Consider the following 18,799-nt stretch of genomic DNA (forward strand, 5'->3'; position numbering starts at 1 on the left):
ATGCTTTTAAATCCTTTCTTTTCCCCTCTAATCCCATTATCTCCTCTTCTTCATCCATGTGCAATTAGTCCTCTACTTTTGAATGTTCTCCTTCTTTTCCTCGCCTATCTTTTTCCTCTTCTCTCCCATCATCTCCCTCCTCTTCATCACATCTTCTTCTTCTGTTGTTTCTCCTTTTCCTATCTGTATTCCTCCTCCTGTCTTTTCCTCCTCCTCTTAATTTCTTTGTCTTTCTCCGGAACAGTTTCAGTTTTGCTTCAGCGATCTGACTTTTCCTTTAATACCTTATGTCAGATTGTAATTCTATAACATCCTCATCGTTACCAGACGCTTATGCTTATGAATCGTTTTTCTCTCCCCCCCACCACCCTCTGCATATCTGTGTGTGTTTCTGCAGGCATCAACGAGGTCCTGCAAGAGTGTGGAGATAAGGCGAAAGCAGTCGGGGTAAGACAGATAATTCTCATTATTTTAGATGCATACATTTAAAAAAAGGATACATACAAAAAATAGAATTAGAAACAACGTTTGTATTTCCTTTAATGAAGAGTTTATTTTACCCAAATGCAGAAATAGGAAGCATTTAAAGTGATTGTTTGGATACAAAGGGAGACAAAGTCTGCATCTTATGTGAAGTTTGATCCATTTTGATCGTAAATTCATCTCTATTTGATGATTAAAAAAACCCTTATTTATGCTGAATATTTTCCTTTTTTTCTTGGAATGTAAATTATCATTCCACCGCTGTTATTGTTCATGCAGGGCTTTACTGCGTGCTCACCGGCAAATAATCCCCATCTCTGTTTGGCCGGTGAAATAGATTGCATTTTATCAGCAGAGGTCGTGTCAACAGCCAGTGAGGAATTGTATATATTTTCCTCTCCAAGAAACATAAGAGTGAGCTGCGGGAGATCGCTTTGAATCTGTCGTTAGTCCGCGAGAGAAATCGGAGAGAAATGTTCCCACAGCAGCGGTAACAAGGCTGAACATTGGTACCATCTTCCCCCCTCCCTCCAGGGCACAGACTGTGGTACAGGCCATGGAGGAGAGCTATGAGGTGGACCTGGTCTACATCACGGAGAGGATCATCTCCGTGTGTTTCCCCGCCGGCGCCGAGGAGCGCAGCTACACCACCAACCTGAAGGAGGTGGCCACCATGCTGCGCTCCAAACACGGGGAGCACTATCTGGTGAGGAACCCCCCCCCAAGAGGAACCAGGAGACATGACTGTATCACTTCTCCATTGTTTTACTGCACAAATGTGGCTCTTTAAGGGACAACAAAAAATGTTTTGAGTGTCCATGTGTGCTTTGAAATGTTTATATCCGTCTCTTTCTGGTTTCAGATCCTCAACCTGAGCGAGTATAGGAGTGACCTTTCCAAGTTAAACCCAAAGGTACACCCCTCAGCATCTGTGTTGTTTGAGTCAAGACTAGGGCTGCAACTAATGGTTGTTTTCGTTATCATTTAATCTGCCGATAATCTGTCTAAAATTGTCTGTAAAATCTCAGAAGATTGTGTATCCCAGTTTCCTACGGTCCAACGTCCTAATTTTAAATCCGGAACCCAAATATATCAACTTTATTTTGATACAAAACAGCGTAAATCTCCATATTTGAGTGGCTGAAATATAAAATGTTCATTAAAAAATGACATGATAGTTTCTTTTTTAATTATTTTCCATTGATCCACTCCTAAATTGGTCAACACTTGGTTGAAGCTCTAGTTCAGACACATGCAGATCTATCAAGTGGGCTTTTGTTTGAGAGGAATGTAAACTTAAAATAACTTTTGGTCCTTTTTGAATCCCTTCAGGTTCTGGAGTTTGGCTGGCCGGACCACCATGCACCGGCGCTGGATAAGATCTGCAGCATGTGCAAGGCCATCGACACGTGGCTCAATGGAGACCCCCGCAACGTGGTGGTGCTACACAACAAGGTAACGCTGGGAGGAAATTATTGTATGGTATTACAAGTTGTGTGTGTTTTAATGTGCAGTAAGGCATTATCGAATAGTAACTGTTGGTGGATTAAGGAGAATGACATAGTGGGTAAAGTCTGCATTTTGGAAAACATTTTTGGAAGCAAAACAGCCGTAACCAAATTGAAATTGATCAGTGCATGGAAAAAGACTTGCCTAAATATCTACAAAAAACTCATTGTAAAGCTACAATTTGTGTTTGACAGACCTGACTTTTCTTCACAGCGGTCACTTACTAATGTTTTTAACACACTACATGTAGGTGTACGAAAACCAGCAATTTAAACATTTCCAACTATAAATAATGTCTATAATAAATATGCATATATGGCTGCTGACCTTCCAAAACCTAGATTCCCATTTTGTTCCCTGCTCTGTTGTTGCCTTTTAGAGTCCGATCTGTCACTTTACACAAGCAGAGTGATTACAAACTATTTAATGCTATTTACCGGAGGATTTATTTGTTCCTGTGTTTGTTTATGATGAATACAGATACCTTTTTATCCATTATGAAATATTTTCCTTTTTCAAATAAGCTTGAAATCATGTAACTCGTCTTGTTGTCTCTGTTTTTGTGTCTCAGGGGAACCGAGGACGCACGGGGGTGGTGGTGGCTGCGTACATGCACTACAGCAACATCTCCGCAAGGTACTAATCACCAACATCCAACACCTTCTTAAAACTCAATATCACATAATTATGGAGTGTAGAAGAGCTTCATTAGCAGAGGTAAATAACCAATATTGAAAAGAACCTATGTAAGTGCATTGGTGCAATGACTCTCCTCCTCAGAAGGTCTTATAAGGACAGGAAAAGCAATCAAATACAGTAAGGCCTGGAGGTCTGGGACTTATTAAACACCGTTATGATTATTATGGCAAAACATTCCAGCTTATTTCTCTGGCTCTGAGAAGAAGAAAATGTCATCAATCTTTAACACAACCAGATGTTAATAGGTGGGAGGGAGCCTGGAGGATTTAATGCTGCTTTGTAATTGATGAAGGCCAGGGGATATTTTATAAATCTCTAACTTTTGGAGAAATATGCATGACTTCCAAAATACAGCACAATGCACTCAAGTATGGCAAATAATAGCAACAAGTCTAATTTTGTGCCGTGCAGTGCTGACCAGGCGTTGGACAGATTCGCCATGAGACGCTTCTACGAAGACAAAGCACTTCCTGTGGGTCAGCCGTCACAGATAAGGTCAGTCATTACCTCACTTCCTGTGACTTTCTGAGTCTGATATTCGCTACAGTGAAGAGAAACCACCAAGCACTGCATGTCAGGTGTATCGCTTTAACTGTACGACAGCACCGTGGTTGCTGAGTTATGATTGGACAATCACTGGAGCTTTGCAGAGAGTCAATAGAGAAAGTGCTGGATCCTTACTTACTCTTCTACAACAAAGATATGTCATTACATAACTCAAACATACATTCTTCAAGGTTTGAGGGGAAGTCAACGTCATCTTACTTACTTGCCATTAGCTTTTTTGTATCGATTGCTTTTATAAAAGGTTTATTTCTCAACATCTCACTGCTAAATGAAATCTGTAAAAAGATCCCAATTGGCTGTTGTCGGGTAAACCACCACGATGCTAATTTCTGGGTTGGCCTACTAAAAAATCCCTACAGCACTCGATAACAAGACAAACTGACTGATCATTGTCCATGTCTCCCATTTCATTTTACAGAGTACATTCCTTCCTGTTTTTCCGCTGTTTATCTCCAGTTGAATTTTAATTGGGATAATTGTGAGTAAACGTCATAGCCTGGAGAGAAGCCGTCTATCTTGTCTGTCTGAGGGATTCTTCTAGTGTCTCTGGGGAGCCTTGGTGGCCGCTCATTCCAGCATATCAGAGCATATTTCCCTCTAATTTCTTCCGAGTTAATGGCCTTTTCATGAACTTCCAAACCAGAACGGGTCAAACCAATCAAGAGTGGTTTAAAGGTATTCAAACCATTTTTAATGCAGCTCCCTCTAAGGGGGAGTATCATCCCAAACATCCTCCTTTAACTCATAAATCTGCACCTATCATATTAATAGCATTATTAGACAGTTAACAGCTTAAAGGCTTGACCCCTCCTTCTGCTTCTTGGGAAAAGATGAGCAGGACAGAGGTTGCAGGGGATAAACGAGGAAACACAGGAAACAGCAGGGGACTTAGCACCACTTCATTTCAGCCATTCTCTAACGGGTCTATACGCTTGCCCTCTGCCCCGCTGCTATTTCCTGCTTCCGATATAATTATCTCTGCCCCTGGAGTCTTCAAGTATTATGGTCTGGAATGTGTGACATTAACATCAAGAGTAGGAGATGAGCTTAACCTGCTGCGGCTGCTATAAAAGCTTTTCAAAGTTTGGATTAAAGGTGTTACCTGTTGTATTTTACAGCAAACCAGATGAGCCCACGCTGAGGGGACAGGCTCTCATCCGAGTCAACTGGAAATGGGATGAATTCATTTAGAGTTTCTCGAAACCATTAACTTGTTTTTATGTTCATTGCCCACAGGAGAACTGCAGAGATTTGAGGAACATAACAAGTTCCTTTCATGATGCTTGTGTCGACATACAAGTTTAAATAGTGCCAATTTGTTGTCTGGATGATTGCCATTAAAGTATGTAATAAAAAGGAGGTCAAAGGTCAAAGAAAGGAGGATGTGAGATAGCTGATGAAAGGAGAGTAATTGAGAACCAGTTACTTCAAGGACTTAGAACCGCTAAAAAAATGGACAGGAAAGGGTGAGAGACAGGGGAGGACATGAAGCAAAGGGAAGCATTGATAGCTCCTTTTCTGACATTGTAGGGTATTCATTTAGTCTGGAGAGATGGAAGTGTATTTATTGAGGTTTGGGAGAAAGAATGTAAGCCATAAAGGGGCACTATTAAGCTGATGAAAGAGATATTGAATTAAGTAATATAATGGAAGAAACTCCATGTTGGTGTATTTTATTAACTATATGCTAAAACAATAGGTGCAAAAAAAAGTGAAATGGCCATCTGCAATTATTCCGTTTTCCTGCTCAGCTCAATTTGGGACTTCCCTAACATTTTAATATCTCGTACTTCTTGTTTGGATCATTCATTGATTAAAACACACACACGTTGTTGGTTCCCAGCGCTGTTCTCCCCCGCTCTGTTTAATTGAATTTCTATGAGGCTAAACCATCTGGCCACTGACAGCCGAGGAGAGGGGGTGGGGGGTGTCTGCATGTGGCGACCCCACGGTCAAGGTCGCGTTCGGTACCATCATCATTATCATCATTAACAACCAGACCACACTAACTCAGCAGACCCCGACCGGCCTCTGTACACACACAGTCACTCTGACATTTCCCGCAGTGTGTAAAGCTGCTTTTATAGTCAGAGTGGGAGTCAACAGCAGGGCTCTCAGGTATTGACCAAAATAACAAAGTGATATCACAAAACCTGATTTAAATAATACCTGCATTAGTGCTAATACACTGTGTATATATATTGTAATATACATGTATTTTTATTTTAGCTTTTTATTGCTCATTATAACTTTTACCAATGTTACGAAACCCATTACCCCCTTGGAGAAATTAAGTATTTTGACTTTGATAAGGGGAACTGATATTGGCAATAGTTGTGTACAATACCCAGCAATAGGTAAAGGTGAGACACACATGATGAGTTTAATTTGATTGGATTTGGTGTGTTTTCTAGCTAGAGGTGGGATACTTGTTTAAGAACAGTCGTCATTATTATCAGTATATATTGTAGAAGTTATACACAGACGTTGCTTGTCTTCCTTTCTCTGTAGATATGTGCAATACTTCAACGGCCTTCTTTCTGGACACATCAAAATCAACAACAAGCCCCTGTTCCTGCATCACGTCATCATGCACGGCATACCCAACTTTGAGGCCAAAGGAGGTGAGAAGCTGACTCACACACACAGAAAAAAATTATTATTGTTTCCTCTGAAATTCTTCAATTACTTTCTTTATTTCTCTTTACAGGCTGCCGTCCGTTCCTGAAGGTCTACCAGGCAATGCAACCAGTCTATACGTCAGGAATATAGTACGGAAACCTTCATTCCACTTCAGTGTAGTTTGAATAAAGAACTTTATTGTCCCGTTTATTGGATTTAACAAGACATTATTCATGTTTTCTCTACAGCAATGTGCAAGGAGACAGCAACACCAGTATCTGCATCACTATTGAACCCGGGCTGCTTCTGAAGGGAGACATCCTGGTAAGATTCCATTATTTAAAATACGATGTTAATGCTGATTGTTGAGTTGATTCATGTATTGATGTTTTCTATCTTATCGTAGCTGAAGTGTTACCACAAGAGGTTCAGGAACTCCACCCGAGACGTGATGTTCAGGGTGCAGTTCCACACCTGCGCCATCCACGACCTGGGGGTGGTGTTCGGGAAGAACGAGCTGGACGAGACCTTCAAAGGTAACGGCACTTCGGGTGGGTGTGAATTTTCAGTATTTGTCATTGTGTGTGTGTGGGATGATTGTCAATAACAGAACAATGCATTAAATATGAACAAATATATTTCTTCTTACTTTTAGTGCTACATATCATTGTGGATTGTTTTAATGAAGTTAAAAGTTATGAGCTCTAAATTAAAATATTGCCATCTGATCTATGAGTGTCTGTTTTTTTTTTCTTTTTTGTGTGTATTTTACTTTTATCGTCATGCAGTTTTTTGTGTGTTTGTGTCCTTTGTTTTAAAAATATTATTTTTATACTGTGTCTCTATGCAGATGAGAGGTTCCCAGAGCATGGGAAGGTGGAGTTTGTTTTCTCATATGGACCAGACAAAATCAGAGGTAATCCAATTCACCTGACTGAAGGGGAAAATGGTGTAGAACATTGAAAAAAAAATGTACAACTTACTGTAACTAAAGTTATCTAACATGATATGTTGGATAGCTTTTTAAAACATTGAAAACAGATGTATGCCAACTTAAAGAAAGTTTTTGGTTTTATTTTTTATTTTGCGAGTACTCCATTACCCATCATGCCATATGTCCCTCAGGCCTAGGACACCTGGAGAACGGGCCAAGTGTTTCTGTGGACTACAACACCCAAGATCCTCTGATCCGCTGGGACTCATACGAGAGCTTCAGCCAGCGCTGTGAGGAGACTGTGGACGGAGATCTCGGTATGTACACACACACACACACACACACACACACACACACACACACACAGGTACACATATGTGGCTTTGATGCACTCTGCACTCTACTTAAGACAAGTGCCTTTCTACTCCTCTCCACCTCCAAACCCTTCTTTGAGCTCTCCCCCACCCACTCCCCCTGGTCTGTCAATTAGTCCTTTAAATAGCTGCTGCAGAAATAGGGGGGCATCAGTCGCCTTGTCGGTGGCTGCCCACTTCCCAGGGGGGGTGTAACCTGAGACCCCAGCGGCAAGCCCAAGTCCCACATGAGCCCAAACCTCCATCCACTCCTAGCTTTTGCAGCAGGAATTTGAAATTTGGTCAGCCTGCATCATGTGCCCCCTCCTAACCAGTCACTCATCCAGTGGAGTATCAGTGCAAGAAATGCCAAACACCCCAAATATCGCATAAAGTAAAGGCTAGGCCACCATTAAAGGGGACCTATTATACAAAATCCACTTCTTCATGTCTCTTCTACATCAACATGTGTCCCCTCTGTGGAAAGAGATTCTGAAAATGTCAGGAACAAAGATTCTCTCTCTTTTTGTCCTGATCCATTTCTATAAAACCTGTCTGAAAATGAGCTGATCAGATTTTGGCCACTTTATGATGTCATAACGATGTTTTGGCTTGTGTAACCATTAGCCAATCAGCAACCAAGGTAACCCCCCCCCCACACCTTATCACCTGAATCTCCTCCTAGAGCACCATTGTGTTCTTTGTAACCAAATCTCTCTCAGAGGGGCATGGGGAGGGGCTCCTTATTTTCATCTAACAGACAGAGAATCAGCACTTTGGAAACAGGGCTGAAACAGAGGGGATTATGGGTAAAGCTGCAATGATCTGTTTGGTATTTCGAGCCAAACACTTCAGAGACATGTTTTGTATATATCTGAGACCTATAATATATTGATGAAAAACAGTATAATAGGGGACCTTTAAGCGTGAATGTCTTCATTAAACTCACACATTAATATTATCAGAAAATGCCGTATTTCAAAAATGAAAAAACGATAAACATATTCAATACATTTTCAATAAGCAACATTAGGGATAGGGCTTATTAACATGTTGTGTCCTAGTGTACTCATATTTCTATTATATACTCATACATCAATCAATAAATCAACCCTGTGTCCATCCCACAGTTTACCACTCTGTTCACAAACATCATTCATAATCAACGCAATCAAGAAAGCCTATGATAATCACCATTTGCATACTTTCTAAACGATGTGATATTTTGGCTTTGTTTCATTTCCCTCTCTTGTTCATTCATCCAAATCACCCTCATAAACGCAAACCCAACATTGTTTCAATTTAAATGAATTACCTGAATTTCAATGCATGCGACTGGAGTTTTTTAAGAAGTGTTATCCTGAGGGTTCTCCCTTAACATAACTGGCAGTCAGTGATGATGAGATTTATGATTATTGCTGTTAATCTAAGAAACAGGAGGGTGTACTCGCACTCAGTTGAGTCAGTACTTGGCAGTCATTGTAGTGCTGCATCCACTTTTATATATGTGATTTTTTACGGCTTCACAAAGACCCATTTCATTTTTATGAACATCCCCAGAGAACCGTTGCGGTAATTGCTGTGTTGCATGAAGGTCAGTGGGAATGGCCAAGCACTGCAGGTTGGATCCTAATTGAATGGGTGGCTGGGTTCTCCGCACTCAGCAGAAAAAAACCTCTCGGCCAGTTTATTCATTTATCTAATTGCAGCCTTGGACGTGAGAATGGGATCGTTCAGAGGGAGCTGATGCAGGAACACAGTGTCTGTTTCTATAAGGGGTGGAAACGCTTGTATTTGAAGATGTAGCAATAAAAATATCCACTGCTAAATGTAAGAATGTTCAGTTTGTTTAATGACGTAAAATAATACTCTTTTGTATTTGGCAGTCCCACTATGAGAAATATAAAGAACGTTAATTCTGATATATCGCTACACAGCTGGTCCGCCCTGCACTTTATAGTTTTGTCGATGCCCAAATCAATATAAAGCTTACTTCATCATTGCTGGCTTTGTGGATCTGGTGTCCAGAGCGCCTTGGATTTGTACTGTCGACGTGTAGACCCAAACGCTGGCAGAAGTTCTCTTTGAGTTCCAGTTAGCTGAAACACCCAATGCCACTAAACGACATCGTGATATTTTGGCCGTCTCTTGCCAATTCTCATCACGGTTCCTAACCTTTATTTCAAATGTGGCTCTGCTCAACCCACAACCAAAAGGAAATACATTTGAAGGACCCTTTTGGTTATTTACAGTTGACACAACGGTAGAGCTTTATTTAAGATCCAAAGCAGTCTGCGATTACACAATCGTAGACTGCTTGAGGCTTTTAAATTCAGGCAATTGACGTGTTTAGATGAACTTATTGAGAAATAAGACCTTGCATTTCTGGTTTGTTGTTGGAAAAAGTCCTTGCACCATTGGGAAAACAGCACTTAGAGGATGTTAATATACATTTGAGTAAACAATCCCAACACGATGCCACACGAATAACATTGACATGACATAATGGCCTATTTTTACATGGAGCGGTACAGTGGACAGTTATCACTCATCAGATATCATTTGGAGAATCCAGACTTGCTTATTTGTCCGGGCGTTAAACGAACGTTTCATCCTCAGGCGTTGATGTCTGAATGCATCTGGGGCTCTGCACTCATCCCGACGCCATTTTTAAACCCTGCGACCTTTGAAATCCAGTTGAGAGGACTCAACGAAAGATGGGTGTCTTTAAAGGGTCGGCGGGATTATGTAGCTTAGTGTTATGTGAATTTCATACACATGGGGAACGCGAGGAGAGGCGTCTTTAGTGTACTTCAAACAGAAGGTATTTGCGACAAGTGTTGGGGGGGGGTGTACCGTATTAGTCCAGCTGTTTGTGTTTGTATTTTTGCGCTACAGTATATGGGCTTGTATAGGTGTCTGTGTATGCCATTTAAATGTTTGTTTGGTGTTCTGCAGTTTTTTATGTGGTATGTTAAGAGTGTGTGCAGTGCACCTTGTGTTTGTCGGCTTGCCTTTGCTCCACTAATAGCAGCGCCGTGTGGTGGCAGCTGTTGACCCGAGGGTCAGACCAGTCAGAAGGCCACCCTTTGGGCCATAGAGCGAATGCACTGCTACTGGCAAATCTGCTCTTAAAAATGGCATATTCATCATTATAACATCAGAATAACATTGCCACTGTCGCATAATTTAAAGAACTTCTATACACCGAACATCTTATGTCAGTAAAAGCAAGAAGTCGAGTGTACAGAGGAAACCATTGGCAGCCATGTTTGGTTTTAATCGTGGTCCTAACAACATTGTTTGGTACTACATAGAAATTAAGTTAGAGAATCTTTTGGTTACAGGATTAAAGTATTAATACATGGATTGTGGATTCAGAACATAGGAGTACTAATTTCTGGATCTAGTCAAACCGATCAAACTCAACCCAAATCATTAACCAAATTACAATATTTATTCATGTTGTACTTTGTTCAAGTCATAGAAAAAATACATTCATTGATTTTTCTACCCTTCCCTAATTGGAATGGTGCTTCATGCTCCATCTTCAGTGAAACGGCTTGATGTTTCGAGTACTCAGCGTCATATCAAATTACCGCTCGAATGTGGAATAAAATGATACCCTGAGTTCTGAAATATGAAAATAACCACTAAACATAATGTCTTGCCACAGGAGCATACGTGTGTGTGTTCCAGTGTGTGTGAGGTGTACAGTAGGGCAGAGGGCCCAGTGACAGCACAGCCTGTCTTCCTTGTTTACCGCCCCCGTCCCATATTTGGCTGGGGCCGAGCCCTGAAACATGTCTGGAATAGCTGGATAGAGACAGAGTCAGAGACGGAGATAGAGAGGCGGGCACAGAGAGAAGCAGAGAAGCAGAGAACACCAGACTTTTGCAGATTTGCCAAGTAAGTTATTGTGTTTATTGCTGGAGTTTGAATGAAGCAGAGAATAAGGAATACAGTGAAATTGAGCAGAGGACGCAGCTGACCAGTGTTGGTTATCGAGTAGAAAACTAGTGTTTACTTCTCGCAACTTTATTTACAATTTAAAAAACGAAATGGCAATGTTTCCATGCTTATAACACAGTCCAACCAAATACTGCTAAGATAAGTTGCAAAATGTGTGTTTCTCTGTGAAATCCTGCAGGTTTTTACCCAGGAAAACACCATCTTCTCACTCATTTGCCGAGACAAAATGACAAGAATACAACTTTTGTTCCTTCGGTCTGCAGATATAAGAGTCTGTGTGTCTGTTTATAGCGTTTCCATGTCAACACAGTTGCATCCTGTGTGTTTGGCTCCTATATGGTATAAAGTGAGTCATGGAGCGAGCAATTTGTGTGTGGAACATTTTATGAGCGAGCTGCAATTTGGGTGTACCAAAACTATTAGGCAGCTTGGTTGGTAACTGCATGTGAGCTGCAGAGAGACTGGAGTGGGATGAGATGCATGTAGCATAGATGTTGTTAATTAGTTTATTTAAAATAATATAACTTTGTTTATTTGGCCATATGTATATAGTTTAAATACTGTTGTATACATGTTTTCTTTTTGGGTGCTGGTAGTTTTGTTAGCAAACTAACACTAATTATGAGACTAAAACAGGACATTTAAAACGTTTTTGAAAGGCATTGCATTTTATTTAAAATACAAGAACTTAATTGATTTTAAAGTGTCTTAAATCAATCATTCAGAAGTCTTTAAACATGCTAAAACATATGAAGTAGGATTTTTAACAGTTTAACAAATGCTTCTTGTGTGAAAGTCATGCAGGAAAATCCGACAGGCATTACAAATGTAGCTTAAAGTTTTCAAACTAACTATCTGTAAGAACACTGTTGAAAAAGGGCATTTTCTGGGACAAATGCTGAATTAATCTCTGAAAACTATGTATTCTACAGATGTGTTTTCAGCTTTAAAAGCCATCATTTTTATTATCTTTTTCACCTTAAAAAGACATCAGAATTGTGGCTTGCCATAAAGACATGTTTGTAACTTTAGCCACATGCATAAAAAAAGACGTTTATTGTACCTTTTACGCTTAGTGTCAAACCCACGCACAGTAAAGTGGCCACCAAGTGAGGCTCTTTAAAGCCCTCTGTGTGTGTCTAGCATGAGCACATAATGCTTGAACTCAACCTCTCGCTGACAGCACGGTGAGCTGCAGCAGCATGTTCAAATCCCTGCTGAAGGACCCCCGCTGAGCCACTCCTCATCCTTTAATGCCTCCTTTCTCCTACTGTCTGCATAGATGTCTCCTTGGATCTGCGTCCTGCTCTGCTTTTGTCCTTTTTATATTTGAATGTCATCGAGTTGAGCTAACTGAGCATTATTTGTACATTTTGTCAGCGTCTCTTTTCTAAAAATTAGAAGACAACATTAGTTTGCCTGCTTTGGAAAGCCATGGTTTTGTTGACTTTATTTCCTAAATGTAATCCAGAAATGTTATCAATCTGGGTGTATAAATCCAAATGCTACAGATGGATAGTGTGTCCCTTATGTGCCGTGCTTTGAGTATGTATAAAAACGGCACCCCAAAGCTCTCAAACAGACAGAGATGACAGACCTACATGGAGGTAGACAGCAGGCAGATGCACTTTTATGACAGCTACTGATCCTCCTGAGTGAAAGACAGATGGACGGACAGATGCAAAGGAAACCAACCCGACAGTCAGACGTACAGAGGCAGACAGGCAGGCCGGCAAAAAACCCTGACGTCATCCTTTTGGTCCTCTTTTTATTTCTGAGGAAACATTACTCTGGCTATATTATTAAGTTATTGTGTGAAGATGCTAACTCGACCCATTTTGAGAAGCTTCAGTTAAAAGGTGCCTGGTTGAGGAAAAGTTATAAAGTGATAAAAGCGGTACTGCCTATCTCTTTAGTTATTCTACTTTCTTTTCCCTTTATAATCCCATTCTTACATTTTCTTTCCATTTACAATTTCACTTCTACTCCTTAAGAAAATGCAGTAAATGCAAACATGGATGTATTTTTAAGCATTGATAATCATTCACGCGACATTAGCAACGTTTCACAATCTGTACAGTATTGTAACTGATTTTGAACTAGCGTTTGGGGTTAATTTGGCTTCCAAATCCCACTCTGCAGCTGGATCTGGCGTTTCCTCTGTTGCAAAGAGCTGCTGCTTGTATCACATGTGCAGTGCAGCTGGTTGTCAGATATATAGACAGCCAGGCAGAGAGTGTTTTATGACAGTCACTCATAGACAGACAGGCGGATGGATGACATCACCCCTGAAAAGCAATCGTGGAGACAGACTCTGATTCCGTCACGTCACGTTACCTCAAACTGTGACAGCTAGACACTTGGTGATAGATGACATGGCAGACATGGAAAATATAAATCCGCGACAGTTTTCCTTGTGCCAGTCATCACCAACCATGACACCTTTTACACTGATGGACTGTCAAATCATACCTCGATACTATAGAGCTCTTTCTGTCTTGTGCTCTGAAGCAAAAAACATTAATTTGCAGCCTAAACGTTTTTTATGTTAAAAGGTTTGCAAGTAATTGTAAACATCTTTAGTTGGTATAAAAAAACCATCACCAAACTTAAAATCAATAAATGTAATTGAATTCTTGAAGGAAATACTTTCTTTTAGGACATGTCATTCAGTTGGCAGTTAAACCCAGTCACCCACTGTTGGCATGCAGACTTGCCGTCGTCACGCTGATATGAAAGTTGTAAAGATACTGCTGAGAGATACCCGATGGCTCGATGACAACACCGTGTGTGTTTGGGCAAGTACATGCCTGACTGGAAAAAAAATCCATCTTAGGCTATTTAATATTTTCTGGCACTGACTAAAAATAAGTTTGTCTAGAGTCAAAGTCTAGCCACAAATGAAAAAGGCAATAAAATGTTACTAATAATTCAAGAAGTATTTGAATCCTATACATTTCCTTTAAAGGCTTTTTCAAATAATGGTTAGGATTTATTTTGCATTTACACTCTCTGCTTTTTGAAGTTTAATGAGCTTGGCTCTTTTAAACTCTGTCATCTTGGTCCCCTTAAAGCTTCTTCACTTTTCCTAACTTCCCAGTTTTACTGGCTCACACGCACTCCCAGTTTCCTCCTCACCCATAGACCCTCTCCCCAATCCAAAGAGACCTTTCTCTTTCACAAGGCAACTTCCCACTATAAATAGCTCTTACAGTAGTTGTCTGCATTCATGTGAGTAAACATTAGCATTTAAAATATACATGAAATCTAACACCGCAGCCAATACAACTGAGATTGTGGACCTCTTTCCTTAGAGGGTCAGACAGCCACCATGGCCCCTTTTTAATAATGCATGTAAATGTTAGGTGTGCTATATATTTATAGGTGTCTGCGTTTTTAAAAAATGGGGTTGGTCCTTTTAGAAGGTCATCGTGTCCCATTTAAGAGTGTAAAGCCTGTATTTAAGTTTCCATCATCCCCGAAAAACGTCTAGAGCAGCTAATAAAGAAAACCTAAAGGAGGAATACACCCAAACACATTTTAAAATAGTTGGTGGTAGATTTCCTTTTTTTCAATTAGACTCAATTAGATCAATAGGAGCTTGTTCCAGGTCCAAACAATACTTGCAATTATAAGTTTCCACAAATTGAAAAGTTACTTTACTATACAGTACAACATGCCACAAACATAAAATGATTACAAATAGTCAAATATGGGGAAACAGAAGTGGTCCTAAAACAGAGCCCTGAGGACCTTCTTCACTGGAAATTAAAAATGAATCAACATGACTTATTTAGGATGTTTGGACTTCAGCGTTAGGTTAAACCAACAGAATAAAACCAACAGAATAAAATACATTAATAAATTGATATGTTAAAAAGCTGAGGTAAATGTAGCGTGTAAACTAATTACTTGGGGAAACAATCCGGTCTTAAGCGTTGTCTCTGAACTTCCTTTTTTTTGTATTAGTTGGCTAATGTGACTGTAAACAATATGAAGCACACCATTGGTCCGGATATGTGCTGGCTACACCGGAACCCCAGAAATATTGTCCCTTGCCCAAGAGGTTCAGACCCAAGCCAATGAGTTTGGTGCTAAACTAGCACAGCTTTACACACACAAAAACTAGGAAGTACTATGTGTGCATGAATCACATTTAGCTACACCGCTAGCACCAAAATGGCTTAGAGTCATGCTCTTATTGCTTTATAGGTGCGTTGACAAATGGGTTGCCTCAATCACCATGGGCGTGTTAATCTCAAATGTACTAACTATGTATATTATCAACATCCCAGCTGGTGCATTTGATACAGCAATAACAGTAGTTGTAGCACATTGTCTATTTATAATAAGCCATTGGCCACAGATGTTTTAATGGCTTTTTAATGGCCTCCAAGGCTGCGATGTGGCAATGAGACACTCAGCGAACACTTAGAGAATAGAGCCAAGAGGTGTGTGTGTGTGTTGTGTGTGTGTGTGTGTGTGTGTGTGTGTGTGTGTGTGTGTGTGTGTGTGTGTGTGTGTGTGTGTGTGTGTGTGTGTGTGTGTGTGTGTGTGTGTGTGTGTGTGTGTGTGTGTGTGTGTGTGTGTGTGTGTGTGTGTGTGTGTGTGTGTGTGTGTGTGTGTGTGTGTGTGTGTGTGTGTGTGTGTGTGTGTGTGTGTGTGTGTGTGTGTGTGTGTGTGTGTGCAGCACTGTTTGAGCAAACGCCTCTGGCCCTTTCACAAAGAGGAAAGCACCTGTCGCATGAGTCAATATGGAGAATGGACAGGTGTGGGATTGTGTTTGTGAGTGGCCAATATAGTGCCAAATTGATGAAAGGGCCAATTAAGATGCTACATTGGTATTTAGTTTTAACTGTACATTTGAAAATACTCCATGAACCTAATTTAAATATCGTGAAATATGTAAATGAGAAGTGGTGAGAATGGTTTAGCACAGTAGGGAAACTAGTTGTAAGCTATTTGTGTTGGCCAAGCCTTGGTGACTCAACCTATCTAATCTGGGGTCTGCTGCAGCTATTTATTGACAACAGAAGAAAGGTATTTGTTCTATTCAGATGGAGAGGTAGTGTTGGCCCAGTCTTTGGATTTAATACCAGGCTATTCAGATCTGGAACTCTTCGTCTTCTGTACAGCAAGCGATGCAGGGTCATCAGATATTTTTGTTATGTCGTCATACTTGGTTTATACCTGGATCACAGTGGTCATAATTCAATGGAGTGGAACACTGAAGGGCAAACTCATTTAACTATAGTCACCCCTGCAGCCGTATACAAAAAATGTGTGCACACCCGGCACGAGTGTGGGGCAAATGTAAAGGTTGTGACCCTGAAATTCTTGTTTAGTTACTTCCTGTCATGCCCAATATTGGCACTTCCGTTCTTTACTGAGGACATCAGACTTTCAGGCCTGTTTGCCCCTGTTAGTGAGCAAGAGAAAAGAGCAAGGAAAGTGTTAAAGGAGGTGAGACTCACTCTGGAAACACTTCTGCTTGACCTGTGAGTCACTCCTGTGAAGTTTTTGTCTCCACTAAATCCTGTTGGAACACATTTATCAAAACAGTCAACAATGTTATAGTTTTCTTCTTGGTTAAAGAGAATTGTTTGAAAATAATTGCTCTAAAAGATAGTTTATGGTGATTTTTTTTTGTACACTTCAATGTGCAAACACTGGTAGTTTTTGGTTGATTTGGAAGAGCAACTGAAGTCGATGCCTTTGGGTCTGTTAGTTGGTTGATCAGTGGTAACATCCCCAACAACAGGCATCAAATTGAATCAGAAATGAATCAAAATATTTTCTTGTGATACAAGAATAACGGCGATACCGCACCAACATTTTAAGGTTCTTACCAAAAAGAAAACAATTTTGGTTTGCTCCTTTCTTACCTCAATGAGCCGTGACAAGTCATATAACAGTCTCCCCTGATTTGACCTTGGGAGGGGTTAACCAGCAGCTGGAAAAAATGTCTCCATGGCAGACTTTAGCTGTTTTTTGCCACAGAGCACTCAAAGATCATCTTTTATGAGCTAGGAAAAGGGAATTCGAAGACAGACATAATCAGATGGTGGAAAATGTTAACCAAGTTCTCTGAAAACTCTTGAAATGCTGTTAATAATCTGAATCAAAGTACTTGAAAGGTAAAACAATCTAGTTATTGAGGATGTAAACCATGCAGTGACAGGGTGACTGTGAGTGAGGGGATCCCCTCTAATGATCTCACCAGGCAGGGGTGCTGCAGTCAAACAAATGATAGTGGTAGATGTAGTTTATTTAAAGTGATGTTGCTTCACAGGCAGTTGGGAGGTGGTGGTGGTGGTGGGGTCCCTCCCCCGCTGCCGGGAACAGCCACAGATCATCCCAGAGTGCCAGCTCACCCCTTTCGGCAGCTTCAGTGGTACGGCCCCGCCTCACTCCAGTAAAGCACATGTTGGGTGATGAGAGGACATGAATCAAAGAGGACAGGGAGAGTAAGAGAAGAAGCTCAGAAGGAGAACGTTCAGTCACTGAGAGGCTACCGGACAGGAGAGTATGGACTAAAAAGTGTATTTTTTTCCGTAATGTAATTGCCAGAAAATCTGGAAATATTTCATCCTTTCTTGAGAGTTCCGAGGGTTGACCTAAAGCTCAGGTAAGAAGGAGGTTTCCATACTTTGATGTGATGTAATTAAGTCCCTTAATATATATATACAGTATATATATATATATTTTTTATAATTGAGATCCAGAATTTAATACATTTTTCCTGGCAAGAAAAAACATTTTGTCGCTCTTCAAAATAAACATTTTAATATTTGTATTCAAACTATATATTTTCGTCTCAAAATGTTGTCCATAAGACTTTGTATTACATTCTGGTTACACTAGATTAAACACGGCTCCAAATAAAATGTACATCCTGCCATTTCCTCTCATAATGTTAATTATTATGTCATCATTAAAAACAACCACAGGAACAAACTGTGTTTACAACTTCCTCGCCTGCCCTTTGGTTCTTGTTGCTACTCTGCCTATAAGTTGTTGTTGACATGGGTTTTGAAATAGCTGCGTCCCAAGCGATTAACCATCTGCTTGCGGGGGTCGCTGAAATTGGAATACCCTACATACAGTATGAGCCATCTGCGGTCATGTATATGTCTTGTTTCACTTTGCAAATGTAAACTAGATTTGGAAAGCGAGGATTGGTGTATTACTTTCCTTTGTAAGCATACGTTTTACCACAGAATGAGCTGTTGCATGTATGATTGTTGCGTTTTATTGGAGCAAGTATAGTGTTTAATATTTTCTAAGAGTTCCCTGGCCTATAATTAAAGTACACATTGTGTGTGAATTACAGTATTCTACCTTACCTCTATTTGTGTCACAAATGAGGCTTATATTTAAACTTGTTTTCAAAGCTTTTCCTACCTAACTTTTCAACACAGACCTTTAAATAACATGTGTGAGAAGAAATTACAAATTAGTTTCTACACATGTCAGATACTTTAAAAAGATGGTGATTTCCCTCAATATATTTGTTTTACTGTTGCCAGGAAGGAGCGATAACTTTCCAAAAGTATTTTACTTTTCTTTCAGACTAAGAATGTGACTTTTGAGAGATCACATGGCACACAGTGTTACTGTTGAAGCTTAAAAACGGTCTAAAAGTATGCCAATGTCTTTA

General features: G+C 40.3%; 1 protein-coding gene across 16 annotated transcripts in view; it reads left to right on the forward strand.

The window, feature by feature from the left end:
* tns1a (tensin 1a) overlaps positions 1-18,799 on the forward strand; it is a 75,916-nt gene that overhangs the window by 41,525 nt on the left and 15,592 nt on the right. For 13 of the 16 annotated variants that reach the window (XM_034205334.1, XM_034205337.1, XM_034205331.1 and 10 more), the window contains 12 exons: positions 398-447; positions 1,018-1,189; positions 1,346-1,396; positions 1,816-1,938; positions 2,564-2,628; positions 3,103-3,186; positions 5,770-5,882; positions 5,969-6,029; positions 6,129-6,204; positions 6,287-6,431; positions 6,731-6,796; positions 7,006-7,131. In XM_034205334.1, the coding sequence (XP_034061225.1) occupies positions 398-447; positions 1,018-1,189; positions 1,346-1,396; positions 1,816-1,938; positions 2,564-2,628; positions 3,103-3,186; positions 5,770-5,882; positions 5,969-6,029; positions 6,129-6,204; positions 6,287-6,431; positions 6,731-6,796; positions 7,006-7,131 (1,132 nt within the window). The remainder of the gene's footprint in view (positions 1-397; positions 448-1,017; positions 1,190-1,345; positions 1,397-1,815; positions 1,939-2,563; positions 2,629-3,102; positions 3,187-5,769; positions 5,883-5,968; positions 6,030-6,128; positions 6,205-6,286; positions 6,432-6,730; positions 6,797-7,005; positions 7,132-18,799) is intronic. The other 3 variants (XM_034205343.1, XM_034205330.1, XM_034205344.1) reach the window with 1 other exon arrangement.

The sequence above is a fragment of the Gymnodraco acuticeps genome, unplaced genomic scaffold, assembly GCF_902827175.1.
Source record: "Gymnodraco acuticeps unplaced genomic scaffold, fGymAcu1.1, whole genome shotgun sequence".
In the NCBI taxonomy this organism is placed as follows: Eukaryota; Metazoa; Chordata; class Actinopteri; order Perciformes; family Bathydraconidae; genus Gymnodraco; species Gymnodraco acuticeps.